Genomic DNA, 21,521 nt, shown 5'->3' with positions numbered 1-21,521 from the left:
TTGCTTCATAAAAGGTGCTGGGATTTTTCTGGAGTTTTACCCATGCATAAATAATTTTTGCACATTCTAGAGAAAGTTTAGGTTAAACACCAAAGTAATTATAGCACATGGGGGGGCGGTTAGGGGGAACATTCTCTGTACTCTATTTCACATTGAAACTTTGTGCTAATGGGCACCTGCCAGCCCTCTGCTAGTGATCCTGAGCCTGATAAAAAGCATATCACAATTGGAGGATGGTCTTGGTGGTGCATGCACACCTTTAATCCCAGCATTTGGGGGCCACCGCAGGTGAGTATTTGTGAGTCTGAGGTAAGGCTTCGTAGTGAGTTCCAGGCCAGCATCTTCTGATGCCCTTTACTCTGCCAGCCCTCGCTGTTCAAGCTTGGGCATGCATTAGGATTTGATGTGGAACCCAGGGCCTGCCTCATGGGAGGCGAGCCTGACACCATTGAGCAACATCCCAGCCCCATGTCAGTTTGACTTTAGGAGCTGTTATGCTGGAGTCAGCTTTGGAGACGGGCTGTGTGCATTTGAACCACAAAGGAAAGGCTTTAGGAGATGTCCTAGAGGGACACATGGCTCAGAGAGACTGGGCTGTTGTGTGAACGGAGAGTAGGATGTTTCCTTTAAATCTTCGAGGAAAGAACCAGAGGCTAAAGGAGAGAAAGAATTCGGGGTGATAGGCCTCAGAGGTGTGGGCTCCAGGCCCAGGGACTGGAATCCTGTAGAGCTAGCAGAGAAAGGCTGAAGTTCCTTCCTCTAAGAGCTCTTCCAGGTCCTCTCAGCATCTCTGTGTTGTTATTTAGGACTCTTATTAGAAGTTGAGGGAGTGTAGAAAGGTGGCCATCCCATGCATGTTACCGGATTTAGTAGATAACCAGGACTGTTGTGAGCTGCAGCCGTGTGCCTTTGGGAGTCTGCTAACCCTCAGCCATCACTCCTGCCCGGCCAGTCTGAGGGTTTCTTTTTCATCACCCCATGTTCTGAAGCTGAGCTGCATTCTCTGAAAGCCAGGATTGAAATACTTTTTACAGAAGGGACAAGAGAAGTCAGGCTTTGTGGCTGTGCTCAGCATATCTAGGAACAGTTGGTAAGCAAATGAATTGGCTTGTTCTATGAAGGCAGGCTTTGGGAGGACTGGGCTTGACTGGGTAGTATCTGTGGAGCAGTGGTCCACAGCCACCTTCCACAGTGTTCACCAGTGGACTCTTTACCAACATTAGTTGGTTGGCTGTACAGACATTTCTGTTTGTGACTTGTAAGTTTAAGGGAACTTGCTCTGTAGCCTGTGTTGGAACCTTAGGCTTTCTCATTTGGAATGTCTCTTAAAGGGTGCTCTGCTACAGATGTGCTCTCCTAGCCTGCTGGTGACTGCACTGAACTGCCCCGGGCCAGGTGGTCCCACTGCGTGTGTGTATACAGCCTGTCCCAGATGATGGCGGACTGACAGCAGCAGAGCCACACTGTGGAAGTCCATGTGGCAGTTCGGGAGAATAGAATAGGTTGTCCTTGACTCAAGTTGTTTGGCAAACAGGCAAATTACAAATATTCACAAGGATACCTCACCGCGGCCCCCCCCCCCCCCCCCCGAATTTCTCTGTGTAGCTTTGGTGCCTGTCCTGGATCTCACTCTGTAGACCAGGCTAGACTCAAACTCACAGAGATTCACCTGACTGCCTCCCGAGTGCTGGGATTAAAGGTGTGTGTCACCACCGCCCGGCAGGGATACTCTTTTGAACTAGAAACATTGAATGTGTTTTTCCGTATTTGTATAGAGTGGATGTGTCTGAATGTGTGGAAAGTGCCTGAGGCATGTATGTGTTGTGCAGAAATAACCCTCACTGCCGGGAGGAGTCCTGGAAGAGCCTTAGTGGTGATGTCTCAGGTTTTTACTAGGAAGATGTATTTCTAGGTTTTTGCGTAATAAATGTTTTAACTTGGGTAATAAAAATCAAAACAAAACAAAATAAAATGCAGCTGTACCAGCACAACCCCCAAAGAGCTAGCTAAGCTGAGTAAACCAGGGAAGACAGGGAAAGGAAAGAAGGGTGTGTGGGCTTGGCTCCACATAGCTTCCACCCAGTCTGGCACTCACTGTGAGAGGAGGACTCTTAACCCAGAGGGTGGTGACCTTTAGGCTAGGCCCTGCTCTTGTCCTGCTGTCTGTCACTTGGGGGCCACTTACGTTTCCTACAACATTATTATCTAGTCAGCCTTGTAGTTGAGAAGGAGCATGACAAGGCAGATCACTTTATTTATTTATTCATTTATTTTTTGAGGCAGAGTTTCTATGTCAACCCTGCTGTCCTAGAACTTGCTCTGTAGACCAGGCTGGTCTTGAATTCACAGAGATTCTCCTGCCTCTGCCTCCCAAGTGCTAAGATTAAAGGTGTGTCCTGCCATGCCCAGTGGGTCTTTTACTTATTATTATTAAATTTTTATTTATGTCTGCAGCATATGCTTGCCTGGTGCTGAGGGTAGATGAGGGTGTTGGATCCCCAGAACTGGAGTTACAGACAGTTGTGAGCCATTTTGTGGATGCTAGGAATTGAACTAGGTCCTCTGAAGAACAGCCAGTGCTCTTAAGCACAGAACCACCTCCAGCACCAACAGGATGAATTTTAGATGTGATACAGAGCAGCCTCAGGGTGGGGGTGTGGGGAGCAGGTGTTATAGAGGGATCTGGGCCATTTATTCTTTGTTTAAGGACCAGCTAGTCTCTGTTCTTGCTAATGGCTCTGCCATTTTTCTGTGTTGATCCAGGAGGAATTTGGTTGTCAGAGAATAACAGGAGGTTGTCCATAATTGACTTTAAGCAGCAAACAGTAAAACACTGAGCTCTTCAGCTCCGCCTTTCTTGTAAGTTTATCATTTATTCCCAGGGGGTATGAAAAGTAATGAAGTGGTGTTGTGCCATTTGCAATCTTAAACTCGCCCGTAGTATATCTCCCTTAAGATAAGAGCCACCATTATGGTGGCAACTATTTTCCTTCTGCTGAAGTCATTTTTGTTTAACTGCTCAGGTGAATATTATATATGGTGATACTTTATCTATACTCTTTTTCTTCTAGGCTCTGAGAAGTGGAAAACCAAGAAGGTTTTGATGTTTTGTGTGGCGCCTCCTGAATTAGAAACCAAGATGAACATAACCAAAGGAGGTCTGGTGTTGTTTTCAGCAAATTCCAATTCATCGTGTATGGAGCTTTCAAGGAAAATTGCTGAGTGAGTTCCAGTTTTACCAGTCAAATCCATATGCACCCTTGTGATACTTTAAATTTGATAATCAGACTACCGCTGATTATCAAGCTCAAAAGTATAGCTAACCTGCATATCATCTGAATATACTCGGGGCTACTCTATGTGAGTGCCCCTAACTCCCGGGCGGGGTAGGCACCACTGTAGATAAAGTATTGAGTCTAGCAAACAGGGATGCGTGCAGAATATGAGAATGGTTACCAATTATATAGTTTAGTGTAATTTTTAGAAACTGATTAAACACTTACCAAATCCCTGCTATGCATAAAACCTTGATCTGGATGCTGTGAGTTAGCCATGAGCAGGCCGGTCAAAAGCTTTCTTTTCGTGTAATTTACATTTTAGTACGGGAGCCAGACAAGCAGGCTGAGACAACCAACTAGGTAATTTCAGGTGGTAACAAATGCCAGGAAGAAGACAGTGAGGGCATACAGATGGGGTAGAATAGTCTACCTCATCTTAGGTGCTCAGGTACCTTTTAAAACTAGGGATGTCTAGGAATTGAGAGACCCAAGCAAAACATCAGATGAAGGTTGAGGCGGAGCTCACCCCTTTATGCAGAGAGAACAGGTTCCAAGGCCTGTGGCATGTAGGAGGTGTTGGTACCTGTGGGGAATGTGGGCTGTGGGGCATGGAGCACTAGGAAGATGGCCTGTGAAGGAGGAGAGCCAGATTGCATAGGCCATGGGTGGTCATGGAGTGAGGTCAGGGGTAGGCAACAAACAGATAGGCTATAATATTTACTTTATTTCATAATTAGAATCACTTACTTTTGTCAACGTAGAAGTCCTCTTTAATAGTAAAGATGTTGGGTCTATTCTGTTGCCTTCTCAGCTTTTCCCCCTTTCTCTTCTCTAGGCGGCTGGGGGTGGAGATGGGCAAAGTGCAGGTTTACCAGGAACCTAACAGAGGTGAGCTTCCTTGGACGTATTGTGGATCTACTTGCAGAATGTGGTCTAATGGGTCATCAAGTAATCCTTGACTGCCAGACAGTTAGATTCAGTTATCTAGTCAGTTCCGACAGCAGGAAGTCAGGCAGGCGAGGTGGAGGGTGTGATTTTTATTCCTTACTGATACCGTATAGAAGTAACCCTGGTACAAATCACTTGTAGGGTTTAAATGCTGCTTCTTAGGTCTCATTCAATAATTACCACATAAGTATGTAACTAGCTGGTCAGCTAGATGGAAATGTTAGTTCCTTGTTGGTTGAGGTTATTTTGCTGTAGATAGCATGATTAAGTACAGTGTGCCTATACTTTTAGTTTGTAGGTATGTGGGCATGTGCAGGATTACATGTACACCCATGCTCATATGTGCTGCATTATCAAACCCAGGACCTTATGCATGCCTGCCTACAGAGCTGTACCTCTGACCTCAACTGGTTATTTATTTCCTCTAAGGCCAAGGGTTAATGCCTTAAAGTGTTGCTAGGAAATAGTTGCAAGAAATATTATTTAATCTTTGGCATTTCTTTAGAATGGTGGGAATTCTTAGTGAACTTATTCTAGCAGGGGTAATGGACAGCTTATATGGACATGAGAATCTTACTCCTTCTCCTTGGGCAGTAATAAATGGGATAATCTCTGTACTTGACATAATCTTTTGACACATAGTAGATGCTCAGTAAACACCCATTCTCTCTGTGTTCACTACAGGATTTTGTCTGGTATTTAAATCTTAAAGAGCTCTCACCCGTACTGCTGCTGCTGCTCCTCTAGTTTTCCTAAGATGGTGGCTACAGGGCAGAGCATGATTGAAATCGGGAGCTTCTCTTCAAGGAGACTGGATGAGGGAGAGCTGTGGGAGGATGGGGCTGTGGGACAAGGCAAGTGGGTTCAAGTCCCCAGGCTTAGGAGTAATGGGATGGACTTTCCTTGGTTTAGGGAAGGGAAAACTAACTTCAGTATTCCTTACTGTTCCCAGATATTGAAAACCTGGGTCAGGGATAGATATGAGGTCCCACAAGTAGCAGTATCAGGATTTAGATCCAAATTTCTTGACTCTAAAGCTCATTTGTAGCATCATACCACGTTCTTTTGTAAACATACACATTTTTTTCTAATGATTTTGAGTCAGTACCTTACTATGTAGCCCAAGCTGGCCTTGAACTCATCATGTAGCCCAGGTTAGCTTTAAACTTGAGATCCTCTTGCCTTAGCCTCCTGAATACTGGTATTTCAAGTGGGCATCACCACATCTCCCCCCCACCCCCCAATTACTGAGATGGAACACAGAGCCTTGAGCAAAGCATTCTACCACTGAGCTACATCTCCAGCTTGACAACATTTTGGTTTTTTGAGACAGAGTTTCTCTGTGTTGTTTTGGTGCCTCTCCTGGAACTCACTCTGTAGACCAGGCTGGCCTTGAACTCACAGAGATCCACCTGGCTCTGCCTCCCAAATGCTGGGATTAAAGGTGTGCGCCACCACTGCCCAGCGCCCTTTTAAATGAAAGCCAATATTTTTAATGAAAACTTTCAAACATATGAGATAATTGAAAAAACAGTACTGTGACTGGCCATATTGATGTCTACCATGTAGCTTTGATTTTTTTTTTTTTTAAAGATTTATTTATTATGTATACAGAAGAGGGCGCCAGATCTCATTACAGATGGTTGTGAGCCACCATGTGGTTGCTGGGAATTGAACTCAGAACCTCTGGAAGAACAGTCGGTGCTCTTAACCTCTGAGCCATCTCTGCAGCCAGCTTTGATGTTTTGCTGTCTGAATACATTACTTAATCCCTAGACACCTGGCCACATCGCCTACATATAAGTTCTTGTACATGAATAAAATACTTTTGTCACATTTCAAGACATTAGCTATAATTATGATTTTTGTTGTTGCTAGTTTTATATGATTCCTGGCTTCAAATGATTGGATTTTTTTCATGTTTAAAATTTTTTTGTTTTTGTTTGTTGTATTTATGAATCGGGGTCTTACTTTGTGGCCCAGGCTAGCTTCCAACTCTTTTTTTTTTTTTTTTTGGTTTTTCGAGACAGGGTTTCTTTGTGTAGCTTTGCGCCTTTCCTGGGACTCACTTGGTAGCCCAGGCTGGCCTCGAACTCACAGAGATCTGCCTGGCTCTGCCTCCCGAGTGCTGGGATTAAAGGCGTGCACCACCACCGCCCGGCGCTTCCAACTCTTTTATCCTCCTGTCTCAGCCTCTTCAGTGTTGGAATTCTAGGCAACCACCACCATGCCCAGAAAGTGATGTGGTTTCTCTTCATAGAGAGTCGGACCACACCTTGCCTTTTCCTACCCCTGTGCGTGTCCGGTCCTGGGTTTGTTCCTTGTTGCCAACAACAGGTGTTTAAGAGCAGGGATATTCCCTGGTCCTCTTTTATCCCACAGTATTCTACGTTTATGCCTCAGTTCTCAGCTGATGCTGGCTGGATGACTGAGTACATTGTTTCTCGGCAGGGACTGTCCTCAGTGTGACATGGCAGACACTGCTTACATGTGAGGGAGAAGCCTAGATTTGATTGAAAAGTATGGCTAGTGGCCAGACGCTTAATGTCAGTGAGTTTTGTTGTTTGGTAGTAGTCCTGGTTTCTGTATTTTATAAAGTTGGAAATTAATGAGACTTAGCATATGTCTTAAAAATTTGAACTATATCTTTCTCTCCTTTTCCCTTTAGAAACAAGAGTCCAAATCCAAGAGTCTGTGAGAGGAAAAGATGTATTTATCATCCAGACCATCTCAAAGTAAGTGGTTTCTCAATGCCTCTTTGGTGTCGCTCTTAGAGTCTGAAGACCTGGCCACACAGGGGAAGTTAGTTATAAAGCTGGTGTGCTTTTGCTCATCTTTTGGGTTTTCTGTTTATTTATTCATTTTTATGGGTGTCTTGCCTGCATGTTTATCTGTGCACTATATGTGTGCCAAGTACCTGCAGAGGTCAGAAGAGGGCATCAGATCCCCTGGCACTGGCGTTAAAGATGGTCATGAGCTTCGATTTGGAAGCCTCCAGATCTAGTGGAACCTGAGCCAGAGCAGTACCACATACTCATGGACACTAGGAGAGCCTGTGCTCTTCACCAGTGAACTGTCTATGCAGCCCCCTTTTGCTAGTTTTTCTAGTGAAACTGCCAACTTTTTTTCCCTCTCCCTCGATCCCTTCTTCATTTTGTTTTAAACTCTTGCCTTGTTTCCAGGCCAGCCCCAGACTCTTGTTCTCCAGAGATCTGCCTGGCTCTGCCTCCCGGGTACTGGGATTAATGCGTGCGCCTCCACTGCCCGGCGAGTAGAGGCTCTTCATGACAGAACCTATACAGTTTTTCTAGCAATCAAGAATCAAGGCGACTGGGAGGTGGTGGTGCACACCTATCCCAGCTCTTGGGAGGCAGAGGCAGGCAGATCTCCGTGAGTACAAGGCCAGCCTGGTCTACAAAGTGAGTTCCAGGACAGCCTATGGCGGGTACACAGAGAAACCCTGTCTCAAGAAACTTAAAAAAAAAAGAATCAAGTTGGCGCATAGGTTCTGTGACAGGACTGTTATCAGCTCTTTGTCATGTCCTTATTCTTCTAACCAAATCTTTCCCTCTCCATGTGCTCCATTGAGTTCTCAGTCTTCACTGGGTTGCAGAAAGCCTGCTCATCAGGATCGTCTCTCTGAGATGCCGAGAAATAGACTGAGGGTTTGATAGTGTCACGTTCAGCTGCTGCTGCCTTGTGTTGGTTGGTTAACTGCTGATGGATTAATGGCAGAAGTAGGCTCAGACTAAGAGCCTCCTATTGCTGGGCCAGCATTGTACCACTAAGTTGTACTGCACCCCTTGCTTCATTTTGGTACAGACTAGTGTAAGCTACTAAAAACCTAAGACAGACTTGAACTGACATCTTCCGGTCATCCATTTGCTTATCTGAGTTAGTGGTGGTAAGCTTGTTGGTTCTGCTGATGGTTGGCCTCAGGGTGATTACTTGTTGCCGTTCCTCTGCTTACTATTCCTCACAGAATGCTTTTCTGACAGTATTTTAATTCATCTGGGATCGGATTTGTTCAGTTATTAACAATATTTGTTGAATATTTTCAATAATTGGGGTCCTGTTACATGTGCGAAGTGCTTTCTTGCTCAGAACAGTTGATGATCTAATGAGGAAGACTCAGAGAACATGATAAGCCAGACAAGGTAATACATACTTGTAATCCTAGCACTCGGAGGCTAAGGCAGGAGGATCGTTAGTTCCAGAGTAGCATCATATGCAAGGTGTATTTGTCCTGTAGCTCATAGGTCGTATGCATCCGTGGCCCAATAACGTTTGTAGATGTCAGTATCCTGTCACGGTACCAAAAGGTTGGCAATCCTTGCATACTGAGACTTTCTCTCAAAGAAAACAAAACAAAAACTAGAATTGGATAGATTATCATGTAGACTGTAAAATAGTAAGTGCTATGTGACATTAACATGAAATGGGGAGTACTAAGACTGTAACTCACTGGTAGAGGAATTGTGTTGCATTAAGAGCCTCCAAGTTCGCTGGGCAGTCGTGGCGCACGCCTTAATCCTAGCACTCGGGATGATGGTAGTAAGAGGGTAGAGGGACAGACAGGGCAGGCCTCAGTGAAGAGGAGAGCAGGGGTGTCTAAGGACGGCATGTGGAGCAGGTGTCAAGGTGAAGAGGTGAGAACAGATCATAGAGGGGCCTGGGAGGCGCAGCCCTTAGTGCTGGGCCCTGGCTGTGGGTGGAGTGGGAACCATTTCAGGGCCTTGAACCTTTAAAGACAAGCTGCTCTGTTTGGAGTGTAAACTGAGGGCTTCAGGGGAGCAGCAGCAGGCCACTGTCACCCAGTGGGGGTAGTAGTGGAGTGGTGAAGTACAAAGTCACATGAAGAGAGGAACGTAGCCACCTTGAACTCTGTCCAGAGTAGCCTGAGGAACAGTGGCCAGTGAGGGAGTGGTGCAGGTTGTCTGATGTGCAGGCGTTTGCAGGGGAGAGCAGTTCCTTTAGGATAGGTTAGGTTTCACATTCAGATGGGAGCGCCTAGCACCAGTGAGGAGATTGCCTTCAGAAAGGGATCTTGGGCAAGAGATAGGTCTGTGATGGTGTTGAGCATTTACAGAACTACAGAGCTGAGAGACGAAGGGACAGGAGGAGGAGACGAATGAATGTGCAGGAGGTGTGGGAACCAAGGAAAGGATCACAGGAAGCAGAAGTAGTGTCTTAGTGGGATTTCTGTGGCTGTGAAGAGACACATGACCACAGCAACTCTTCTAAAGGACAGCATTTAATTGGGGCTGGCTGACAGTTCAGAGGTTTAGTCCATTGTCATCATGGCTTGGGAAGCATGGTGGCATACAGGCAGACATGGTGCTGGAGAAGGAGCTGAAAGTTCTATATCTGGATCTGCAGGCCGCAGGAAGAGGCTGAGACCTCAAAGCTCACCCCCAGTGACATGCTTCCTCCAACAGTGCCACACCTACTCCAACTAGGCCACACCTCCCAATAGTGCCAGGCCCTATGAGCCTATGGAGCCGTTTTCATTCAAATTACCACAAGGAGGCAGAGGGACAGAGCGTCTCCTGTAGGCACAGGTGAGCAGCGGCCTTAGAGGCAGCAGAAAGGCTGGGAAAGAGAAAGACTAATTAGCCAATGGATTTAGCCAAATGTCAGAGGCTTTTGGTGAAAGTTGGAGAGCTGTTTTGGAGACTAAAGCTTCTTTGGCTTGTGCATGAGAGAGAAAGAGTGGAGAGTAGGAGGGTGGGATTGTAGATGTCTCTCTTGGGGGAGGAGGGTCGAAAGATGGTGGTACTGGTTCTCTACAGAGCATGTTGGGAGGAATTGCCCCTAGAGTGTAATTTTAGAGTGATCTAGAAAGTTCCTTTCTGCTGCCCAGTAGCTGAGTGCGTGGCGTGTGGTACGGAAAGCTATCTTCTGATAGTCTCTTTCAGTGAGAAAGTGGAGCTCTTCGAGAAGAGGGATTTGTCCATTTTGTGTCTGATGCTTTAAGTCTTTTATTATAGTCATAACTAAGATACTAAGTGTCTAACACTGTCCGCGGCTTTCAGGGATGTGAACACCACCATTATGGAGCTCCTGATCATGGTGTATGCATGTAAGACCTCATGTGCCAAGAGCATCATCGGCGTGATCCCTTACTTTCCTTATAGCAAGCAGTGCAAGATGAGAAAAAGGGGTTCCATTGTCTCAAAGTTGCTGGCTTCCATGATGTGCAAAGCTGGTAAGAATAACAGGTTGAGTTTGTTTGTTTGTTTGTTTGTTTGTTTGTTTGTTTGAGACAGAGTCTCTTCTTCATGGCTGTCCTGGAACTCACTATGTAGACCAGACTGGCCATGGACTCAGAAATCTGCCTGCCTCTGCCTCTAGAGGAGGAGACTAAAGGTGTGTTCCACTATGGCAGATTTATTTTTACCTTAGAAATTTCAAAGCATTCTCTTGACCAGGGTTCTGAACAGAGTACAAATAGTGAAACAGCTTTTAAAGATAGATAGTTTATGCAGTGGACCCCCTTTCCCCAGGAGATGTGTGCTGGCCCTGCAGTACTGCAATTGTACGTCTCTCATCCCAGCTGAGTGGCACATACAGCACCAGTACCCTGTCCTGGGGGAAAAGAAGGACATCACAAGACTGGTCACATTATTCCTGGTGACATGAGATTTAAACTTATCAATTGTTCTCCAGGTGGCAGTATTGAATGCCTTTAAGTCTAGCACTCGGGAGGCAGAGGCAGGGGCATCTCTGTGAGTTCGAGGCTAGCCTGGTCTACAGAGTGAACTCCAGGACAGGCACCAAAACTACACAGAGAAACCCTGTCTTGGAAAAAAAAAAAAAAAATCAATTGTTTCTTTCTGGCACTTCTCATTAAGTGTTTAAGGAAGTAGCCGGACCTTGATGCAAAGCGTCGTACTGCAATGTAGTCAGGAAGGAACGTGATGAGTGCTGGACTGGGCTAGCTTCCTCCTTGTGCAGCCCCAGACACCAGCCCAGAGTATGCTGTCACCCCATTTAGTGAGTCTTCTTGCCTCGGTGTAATCAAAATAACCCTCACAGGCATGCCAGAGGCTAATCCCTCACATGTGTGTCTCCACGGCTTATCTCCCCAGTGATTGTAAATCCTATCAAGTTGACAGTATTAACCACTGAACCCCTACAGAACACTGACACAGTGTGGGTGAAGGCTCCTGGTCTTGGTAGCTCATATTGGGTTTTGTCATCTGGAAACTTCTGGGACATGCCATCTGCTGTGACAGCACTTTCAGTAACACTTCTTTGTTATGATCCCAATTTTAGCATGTGTTGCCAAATCGAGCATCACTTCTTTGTTGTTATTGTTGTGTCTATTTAAGGGCTTATTTTTATTTTATTTATGTGTATGTGCACATATGTGTAGGCTACTAGAGACCAAAAGAGAAGCTCAGCCTCTAGAACAGGAATTACAGGTGGTTGTAAGTCTCCTAACGTGTGTGCTGGGAAGCAATCTCACATCCGCTGCAAGAATTACTTACTTGCTGAGTGTCTCTCTAGCCACTGCTGCTGTACTTCAGTGGAAGTGAAAATCATGCATCTCGTATTACTAAATTGTGAGCCGTGGAGGTGCCAGATTTCCTGTAGGAGCGTGTTTGCTCAGTCACTGTTATGGTGTTATGGTACTGTTGACATGTTTTAACCTGCTTATATTTGAAGGTCTAACTCATCTCATCACTATGGATTTACACCAGAAGGAAATTCAGGGCTTCTTCAATATTCCAGTGGATAATTTAAGAGCATCCCCCTTCCTCTTACAGTATATTCAAGAAGAGGTAAGCTAGATCTATTTTTTTTTTTTTTTTTTTTTTTTTTTTTTTTGGTTTTTTCGAGACAGGGTTTCTCTGTGTAGCTTTGCGCCTTTCCTGGGACTCACTTCTGTAGCCCAGGCTGGCCTCAAACTCACAGAGATCCACCTGGCTCTGCCTCCCAAGTGCTAGGATTAAAGGCATGCGCCACCACCGCCGAGCTAGATCTATTTTTTTTTTTTAATGTTAATATTCTGGGATGATATAGTTCTGTTTCTTTGGGTTTTCCTAAAGGACCAAAACTTTATGTATTCTATTTAAAGAGCTATTATACTTCATAAGTGCAAGTCTCTAAAATCCCATATCAGTTTTTTTTTCCACTCAGCTTTTTTTTTTTAATTTTTAATTTTTATTTTTTTAAATTTTATTTATTTATTTATTTATTTATTTATTTTTGAGACAGGATTTCTCTGTGTAGCTTTGTGCCTTTCCTGGATCTCACTCTGTAGACCAGGCTGGCCTCGAACTCACAGAGATCCGCCTGCCTCTGCCTCCCAAGTGCTGGGATTAAAGGTGTTGCCATCACCGCCGCTTTTTTTTTTTTTTTTTAAATCAAATTTTTATGTTTGATTACCCAGGCTGATCTTGAACTCTGGGAATTAAATAATCCTCCTGTCACAACCTCATAAGTGTTCACATTGTACCTGGCCATAACTTCCTATTTTTTGTGAGGTTGGCACTTACTGTGTAGGCCAGGTTGGGGTTACTGCACTTGTTGGCCTAACACTTGCATACAGCATTCTGGGGGAATTGGCTCTCTCCTCCCAGACTTGCTCCTCATTAGCTTCTTTCTCCCGGTTAGCCAGCTCCTGAGCTGTTTATTTGGACTAATAGTTCTTCCTCCTAGGTTTCTTGGTCTTTCTCATCAAACCTTGATTTTTCTTTATAAGATTTCCTGTTTTGCCTTCTGAAGAGACAGTCAGTCTTTTTATTAGAGTTCTTTGGTTTTATTAAATGGCTTTGTTGGCTGTTATACTGTCTCTTGGAAGGGTGTGATGTTATTTAATGAGGCAAGGAAGTGCATGAGACAGTTCGGAAAGACTTCTGGCTAAAACAAAGTACTTAAATGAATACGTTTTTCTGCTTTCTTGCCTGAGAATGGTGGGTGGGTGTGTCTTTCCTCTAATGCCAGTCCAGTCAGCATTTTTGTTCATTTACTGTGTACTTGCTGTCTAGCAGGGCTTTGGATGTGTTAAGATTCAGTGTTGGAGTTAGAGAGATGGTTTAGCTGGTAAGAGCACTGGATGCTCTTCCAGAGAACCAGTTCCCAGCATCCACAAAGGTGGCTCACAGCAGTACCTCCAATTCCAAGGCATCCAGTTCTTTTCTGGCCTCTGCAGTACCAGGCATAACAGTACATGGACATACATGTAGGGGGGAAAGTTGCCATGTTATTGTGAGGAAACAGCAGTGGGAATGGTCTTCAGTGAATAGTGGCACTTAATGAGTTGGTTGTGTTTCAAGAATATAGTTAGAAAATACTGCCAAGATGAAATCAGAAACAGCAAACTGATGGTCAGCTTAAAATTGGTTCCATTCTGTGTATACGAACACAATAATGACATCTTCCTTTTCATCATTAACACTAAGTACTTAATTTTTCAACAGTGAAAAGGTTCCTAAAGTGGCCGATTGTTTAGTTGTTTGTTTTTTTTTAAGTGGTTTGTTTGTTGACAAATCTTACTATGTTGACCAAGCTGTTCTCACCTCACAGAGGTCAGCCTGCCTCTGCCCACCAAACACTGGGATTAAAGGTGCCAACATACCTGTCTGTTGCTTTGTTCGTTTGTTTGTTTAAAGAACCTCTTATCATTTTTTTTTTTTTAAGTAGCACTAGGCTGACTGTCCTTTCACAAATGGCTTTCCTCAGCATGGAGTGGCTACCATGTGTTTGTCACCTGTTTAAACCACAGTATTTTAGAATATGATATGAGCTTGGATTCGGGCTCAATGAATGTCATCCTTGCATTGTGAAATTACATTCAATGTGGGATTCATGAGAAGACTTTATTTACTTATTGAGAGACAGGTTCACACCATGTAGCTCTTAAACCCAGCCTCCTAGGTAATTGGGATTACATACCACCACAGCTAGTTTGCTTCTGTTAATCTTTTGTTTGTGTGTGTGTGTGTAAAGTATGCATTTGTGTATATGCACATGTTGATGTTGATGCACATGTATGTGGAGGCCAGAGGTCAGTGTTGAGTGTCTTCCTCAATTCACTTTGCTTTTTGAGGGCCTCTCACTGAACATGGACTTGATTGCTTAGCTAGATTGGCTGGCCAGGGTGCTTTAGAGAGCTGCCTGACTCCACTTTTTACTCCCCGACTCCCAGTGCTGGGGTTATAAACCAGGCTGCCATACCCAGCTTTGGTGTGGGTGCTGCGGTGCCAAGCTCGGCCTCCTCTCCATTCTCTGTTAACTTTTTTGGTTTTTTGAGACAGGGTTTCTGTGTAGTTTTGTTTCCTGTCCTGGATCTCACTCTGTAGACCAGGCTGGCCTCGAACTCACAGAGATCCACCTGGCTCTGCCTCCTGAGTGCTGGGAATAAAGGCATGCACCACCACCGCCCCGCTTCTGTTAACTTTTTAAGAGCACATGTTACTACATTACTGGGTTTTTATATATAGGTAAATTCATATTGAGAACATTTTCACCTTTGTTTCCTAAAGGGAGATTTTACTTTTAACTTTTTCTTATTTGGTGAAACTTCTAAATGACCAGATGACAATTTCAGGTCTGTTGGAATGTTCATGTTTGTTGGTTGTTGGAATAGCCTCTTTGAGACGAGGTAGTAATCCCTGGCTTCTTGTCTGCCACAGATCCCGGATTATAGGAACGCAGTCATCGTGGCCAAGTCTCCAGCCTCAGCCAAGAGGTAGGTGGGACTGCATGGCTTCTTGCCGTGGCTTTAGGGTGTTTTCCTTGACCCCATTGTCTAGGTCAGGCTGCAGTGGTTCCCCGACCCCTTACTTTTCCTTCCATGGGTTAATTTAGTATTTTCCTACCACCTCTACCTGTTACGCAGATATTTTACTATCTGCCAGTCATATTTCTTAACCAAAGTCATCCCATCTGAGGAATCCTGATCTAGTGCTTCTACTCTTAATCTCCAGATCTGTCCTCAGTCCTGCTTGAGGGATTTGGTAAGAGGTCTCAGAAGGGAAAAGCATTTGCTGCCAAGTCTGATACATAACCTGAGTGCAGGCCCTGGGACCCATGGTGTAAAGAGAGAACCAACCCCCATTAGTTGTTCTCTGACCTCCATGCACCCCCAACTCATTTTAAATAAGTAAATGTTTTGTTTTGTTTTTTTCTGAGAGGGTTTCTCTGTGTAACAACTCTGGCTGTCCCGGCACTCACAGAGATCCACCTGCCTCTGCCTCCCAAATGCTGAGATTAAAGGCATGTACCATCATGCCTGGCAATAAATGTAATTTTTAAAAATCCTACTTAACCTACTTTATTTACTGCCTCATCTTCAGAGAACTCAGTGGCTTGTTAGCAGACTTGTATCCTGCTGACGGGCCACGTGTTATGTGTGTGGAAAAGTGACATTTACAAGATGGAAGCACCCTAAGGCAGCTGGGAGTCTATGGCACAAGCCAGATGTGGTGATAAACTACTGCAGACTGATTTTGGTTGAAAGGTTTCCCACATACTAATCACTGATACTTTCTAGAAAAACCCCTGCACCAGAGAGGGAAAGTACCGAATCACGCAGGGTTCGGACTCTTTAAACATTATTCTCCAAGAAGAAGAAACTGAAGTCATTTCCAGTCAAATACTGTGGTTCGCTGGATCTCTAAAGTGTGAGGGACCAGGGACTCTCATCAGGATGGAAGGATGACACTTTTTTCCATGGAACTTATGCACATCCACTTGTCTTTTTTTTTTTTGAGACGGGATCTCACTCTGTAGACCAAGCTGGCCTCAAACTCACAGAGTTCCTTCTTCCTCTGCCTCCAAGTGCTAGGACTCAAGATATGTGCTACCACACCCAGCTCTCCACCTATTTTTTTTTTATTTTATGTGTATGAGTGTTTTGTCTGCATGTGTCTGTGTCTACCACCACATGCATGTCTGATGTCCATGGAGGCCAGAAGAGGCTATCCGATCCCCTGGAGCTGGGGTTGTAGCTGGTGGTGAACCTCTGTTTGCTGGCAACTGAAGCTGGATCCTCTGCAAGGGCAGCAAGTGCCCTTTATTGTTGAACCATCTCTCCAGCCCTGCTCCATGATCTAATCATCTCTAAATTATAGAGTTCCTGATACAGTGTGATGAATAGGTCCTTTTGCTGAAACAAGGCAAGAACCAAAGTGTATCCATCAGTACAGAGGCAAGCAGTTTTCTGTATGCTTGCAATTTCTGAATTTCAGAAAGTTGAATCCACAGTGCAAACGCTGAGAGTCTGGAAGGACTGAAGTCTTCTCACAGTTCATAGCTTTTATAGTGCATTTACAATTATGTACAACTGCCACCTGTCACTGCTTGTAAGACTTGGTCATCATAGAAAATCACCCTGTGACCATTAAGTAATCACCCCATCCTTCTCGTACTGCCCCTGGGCACACACTAATATCTGTCTGCTTTTGTGGATTTGCAGTCACAAGTAAATGACCTATGGCATGCTTTCTTCACCCAGCACCATATCCTGGAGGTTCATCCATGTATGTTGTGTGGTGCTTATGACAGCCTGAACCCTTGTTCAGGTGGGTCTGCCTGGCCTCTCCAGTGGCTGCTGGGACAGTGGCTACCAGCTGAAGTGATGTCAAACAGCTTTTTAATTAATTATTGCTGCTGTTATTTAGTGCTGGGAATGGATCTCAGTGTCAGACATGTCAGAAAGTGCTCTGCCACTGAGCCACACCCTAGCCCCAATACCAAATCATAAAATTGGGGTATTTGGTAATTCTTAATAAAATATGCTCTCCTTTTTTCTGAGCTCAGACACATACACACATACAGATCACCTTTTATGTTTAACTGTGTGGTACAGCCCTGCTCCTATGAAAGTTCTTCCTATTTTCCTTAGAAATGTGAATTCATTTCTTGATAGGACCAAGCCAATAGATGGCTTACTTAGGTGTGTTTGAGAAGTTGTAGTGTCATGGGACAGTTAAGGTGCATGTGCTGTAGTAATGTCACACTGTCTACTGAAAGAGGCATTACGTCTCTGTAAAAATGCACCTTGACAGTGACTGAGCATGGGTACAGGTTTCCGGAGTGATTCCTAGCACTGTAACAGCACTTTCCTCAGTTGTGGAGCGGGTGGGAGTACTGCGCTGTGAGGTCTCTGCCTGCCCCACCCCACCGTGGCCAGGGAACTGTTTCCTGGCCTTGCTCCCCAGTGTCTGAGATGGTTCTGATGAGTCGGTATAATCCCCCCCCCCCCACCCCCTTGCTTCTTTAGCTATTTTGAGCTTGTGGATACAGCCTGTTTTCAATTGTTGTTGGTGCTGGAAAAGCAAGACTAGAATTGTTGGGTCCTGTGCACTTGATAAAATGGAAGACCCAAGGTCCCACATAGGAGTCTGGCCCAGTGGGGGATGGGTAGATTGTGTGGCCAGGGACCTACTAAGGCAAGGTTCACAGGTGAGTGGAAGTGGGTGGGATTTGAAGTTAAAAGATAACGTGACTGTGCTGGGTAATTTTTGTTAATTTGACATAAACTGTAGACAACTGAGAAAAGGGAACCTCAGTTGAGGAATTTCCCCCATTAAATTGGCCTGTGGGGTTATCTGTGGGGCATTTTCTTGACTAATGTGAGAGAGTTTAGTCCATTGTGGGTGATGCCACGACTAAGCGGGTAGTCCTGAGTTGTATAAGAAAGTGAGCTGAGCAAGTTCTGAGGAGCAAGCCAGTAAACAGCATTCCTCTGAGGTCTCTGCTTCAGTTCCTGTCTTGGCTTCCCTCAGTGGTGGACTGTGATCAGGAAGTGTAAGCCAAATAAATCTTTTCCTTCCCAAGTTGGTTTAGGTCACGGACTTTATCACCACAGAAAGCAAACTAGGACAGTGACATATTATGGGAACTGATTATTTAAAAGAAAGCCGAAGTGGCTGTGTTAATACCTGACAAACCAGAGCAGTGAACTTCCAGGAATAAAGAAGGGAGGCAGAGGCAGGTGGATCTCAGTAAATTCGAGGCCAGCCTGGTCTATAAAGAGAGTTCCAGGATAGCCAGGACTGTTACACAGAGAAAACCTGTCTTGAAAAATGAAAAGAGCTGGGTGGTGGTGGTGCACGCCTTTAATTCCAGCACTTGAGAGGCAGAGCCAGGCAGATTTCTGTGAGTTCAAGGCCAGCCTGGTCTACAGAGCGAGATCCAGAGAAACCCTGTCTTAAAAAACAAACAAACAAACAAACAAAAAACCGAAAAGAAAAGGGGGCTGGAGAGATGGCTCAGCAGTAAAGAGCACTGGCTGCTCTTCCAGAGGACCTGGTTTTTATTCACAGCACCCACATGGAAGCTCCCAACAATCCTCTGCTGGCCTTTGTGAGCACCAAGTACACATGTACACATGCATACTTGTAGACAAAACAGGCATACAAGTAAAATTAAATAAATATATTTTATGAAATATAGAAGAGGTGGCTAAGAACCATCTCTAACTCCAGTTCCAGGAATCCAACAACCTCTCCTGGCCTCTCAGGCACTGCATACACATGGTGTACAGACATACATGCAGGTAGAAACAACGTTTATTTGTTAATGATTTAAGTCATACAAACTGTATCCATTCTTTTTTTTTTTTTTTTTTTTTTTTTAGACAGGGTCTTTTTCTGTAGCCCACACTGGCCTTGAATTTAAAGCATTCCTCCTCCTTTAGCCTCCAGCTGGGATTATGCCTATGAGCCACCACACCCAGTGGGGTCCAGATTTTAATGGTGAATTTTGTCACAAATTTATGGGAGAGCAAATGCTAAATTTTATAGACATTTCCAGAAAAGTGGTCAATGTTCAATAGATGTTTTCACCTCATTTTGAGGCTTCGTCACTGATTGCTGATCCCAGTGACCATAGAGGGAAAGTTCTAAAACACTGAATTAACAGTGAACAAAAGATGAGCATATCATTTTCTTAGAGCTTGTCCCAGGATCCTGAGGTTAGTGTGGCAGCTTTTAAAGGTCTGTAAATGTCAGTCACCATGTTAAAAGATCAAAAAAAGGGGTTGGTGATTTAGCCCAGTGGTAGAGTGCTTGCCTAGCAAGTGCAAGGCCCTGGATTCGGTCCTCAGCTCCGGAAAAAAAGGGGAAAAAAAGGATTTAAAAAAAAAAAAAGAGAAGCCACATAATTATCTCAGACTCAAAGATTTGACAATTTAGCTTAAGCAAACTAAGAAAAGAAGGGAACATTTTCATCAGAGAAAGATCTGTAAAAGAGCTGTGGGGCTGGAGTGGGGCTGGAGAGATGGCTCAGAGGTTAAGAGCACTGGCTATTCTTCTAGAGGTCCTGAGTTCAATTTCCAGCTACCACATGGTGGCTTACAGCCACTGGTAATGAGATATAGTGCCCTCTTCTGGCATGCAGGCAGAACACTGTATAAATAATAAATAAATAAACCTAAAAAAAAAAAAATAGAGCTGACACCTCAGTGGTGAAAACTGATGCTGCCCCCAAGTTCTAGAAGAAGACAGCAGTGTCTGTTCTTGCACTTGCACACAGCTGGCACTGATTCTGGATTGCGCAGTTAAGAACAATGAGAATGTGTATGGATGCAAGGATGGCTTGATCACTTATATCGGAGATCTGATAGACTTTGGAAAAATGCTGTTAGAACTAACACAGTCACTTAGTAAACTTGTAAGTTAAAAGGCCCATATATACTGGGGCACACCTTTAATCTTAGCACTTGGGAGGCAGAGGCAGGAGGATCTCTCTTGAGTTTCAGGACAGCCTGGTCTACATAGTGAGACAGCGTCTCAAATCTAGCACTCATGTCAAGTGGCTCACAACCAGGTACTCACAGAGGGTAGTTCCAGGGGTCCAGCACTCTTCTAACCTCCATGGGCAACTGCACTCATGTGCATATACCCACAACAGACATATCTGTACATATAATTAAAAATAAAATAAAAATCCTGAATAAAAAAATTTAAATGAGGGAAGGGAAGTAACTCAGTTTCCCAATAATAAGTAAATAGATAAGCAGCAATATAAAGGTCTCTCAGAGGTTGTGAAGTTGTGTGCTTGGAGTGTGTAGTTTCTTGTGTTCTCATTGCGCCTTCATAAAGCTTTCAAAAACTAATGTGTAATACTTTAATGAGTGTTTAATGGACCTTGTTTCATATGATTGATTTTCAGAGAAGTCTGGCAGATAGTATTAGCAGTTGCACGAGAGGAAACTTGAGGCTGCAAGAGAGTTCCTTAACACTTAGCTTCTCATTGGCTGATGGGAGCAGCTCATTTGTGGGCTCTACACTCAGTCTTCCTGAGTCTTAAGTGGTCATTCTCTTTAGGGTTTTAGTTTGGTTGGTTGGTTTGGGTTTTGGTTTTGTTGTTGTTTTTCGAGACAGGGTTTCTCTGTGTAACCCCGACTGTCCTTGAATTCACTCTGTAGACCAAGCTGACCTGGAACTCAGTGATCCACCTGCCTCTGCCTCCCAAGTGCTGGGATTATAGGTGTGTGCCACCCCTGCCCGGCAGTCATTCTCTCTCTCTCTCTCTCTCTCTTTCTCTCTCTCTCTCTCTCTCTCTCTCTCTCTTTTTTTTTTTTTTTCCGAGACAGGGTTTCTCTGTGTAGCTTTGTGCCTTCCCTGAAACTCACTCTGTAGCCCAGGCTGGCCTCGAACTCACAGAGATCCACCTGCCTCTGCCTCCCAGGTGCTGGGATTAAAGGTGTGCGCCACCACCACCCAGCTTCTCTTTTGGGATAAACATTTTGCTCATGTCCTTTGCCCAGACATTAGCAGGCAAAGGTCCTGTGTGGTTTTTTATTTCTGTCTACTGTTCTTTGCAGGGCACAATCTTTCGCGGAGCGTCTGCGACTGGGAATTGCAGTGATCCATGGAGAAGCACAGGATGCTGAGTCTGACTTGGTGGATGGTCGGCACTCCCCACCCATGGTCAGGAGTGTAGCTGCTATCCACCCCAGCCTGGAGATCCCAAGTAAGGGTCCACAGGGATCTTTTTGCCACTTTTCTCTGAGCTGCTTGAATTTGTGGAGGGGATATTTTAGTATAAATTCTCTTTTTTTAATTACTATTAGTTTTTTTAGATTTATTTTTGGATTTTTTTGTTTTGTTTTGTTTTTTTCAAGGCAGGGTTTCTCTGTGGTGTTTTGGTGCCTTTCCTGGAACTCACTTTGGAGACCAGGCTGGCCTCGAACTCACAGAGATCTGCCTGGCTCTGCCTCCTAAGTGCTGGCATTAAAGGCGTGCGCCACCACCGCCCGGCTGGTATTTGATATACTATCAAAGAATCTTGTTTTGTTTCTTGAAGCCATGTTTTAGCTTTCAGATGTTCCCAATT

At 44.5% G+C, this 21,521-nt stretch overlaps 1 protein-coding gene across 4 annotated transcripts in view; it reads left to right on the top strand.

Moving 5' to 3' along the window:
• The window catches only part of Prpsap2 (phosphoribosyl pyrophosphate synthetase associated protein 2), a 31,326-nt gene that overhangs the window by 2,442 nt on the left and 7,363 nt on the right, over positions 1–21,521 (top strand). The window contains exons 2-9 of one of the 4 annotated variants that reach the window (XM_059270854.1): positions 2,764–2,859; positions 3,072–3,222; positions 4,114–4,166; positions 6,895–6,961; positions 10,262–10,434; positions 11,898–12,013; positions 14,870–14,925; positions 21,010–21,158. In XM_059270854.1, coding sequence (XP_059126837.1) covers positions 3,104–3,222; positions 4,114–4,166; positions 6,895–6,961; positions 10,262–10,434; positions 11,898–12,013; positions 14,870–14,925; positions 21,010–21,158 — 733 coding nt within the window. In that variant the 5' untranslated portion in view covers positions 2,764–2,859; positions 3,072–3,103. Of the gene's footprint in view, positions 1–2,763; positions 2,860–3,071; positions 3,223–4,113; positions 4,167–4,294; positions 4,351–6,894; positions 6,962–10,261; positions 10,435–11,897; positions 12,014–14,869; positions 14,926–21,009; positions 21,159–21,521 lie in introns of those variants that run through there. The other 3 variants (XM_059270855.1, XM_059270856.1, XM_059270857.1) reach the window with 3 other exon arrangements.

Source organism: Peromyscus eremicus, chromosome 8a (assembly GCF_949786415.1).
Source record: "Peromyscus eremicus chromosome 8a, PerEre_H2_v1, whole genome shotgun sequence".
NCBI lineage: Eukaryota > Metazoa > Chordata > Mammalia > Rodentia > Cricetidae > Peromyscus > Peromyscus eremicus.
Note: the sequence above shows the minus strand (reverse complement) of the source record. Positions and strands in the feature narration are given on the sequence as shown.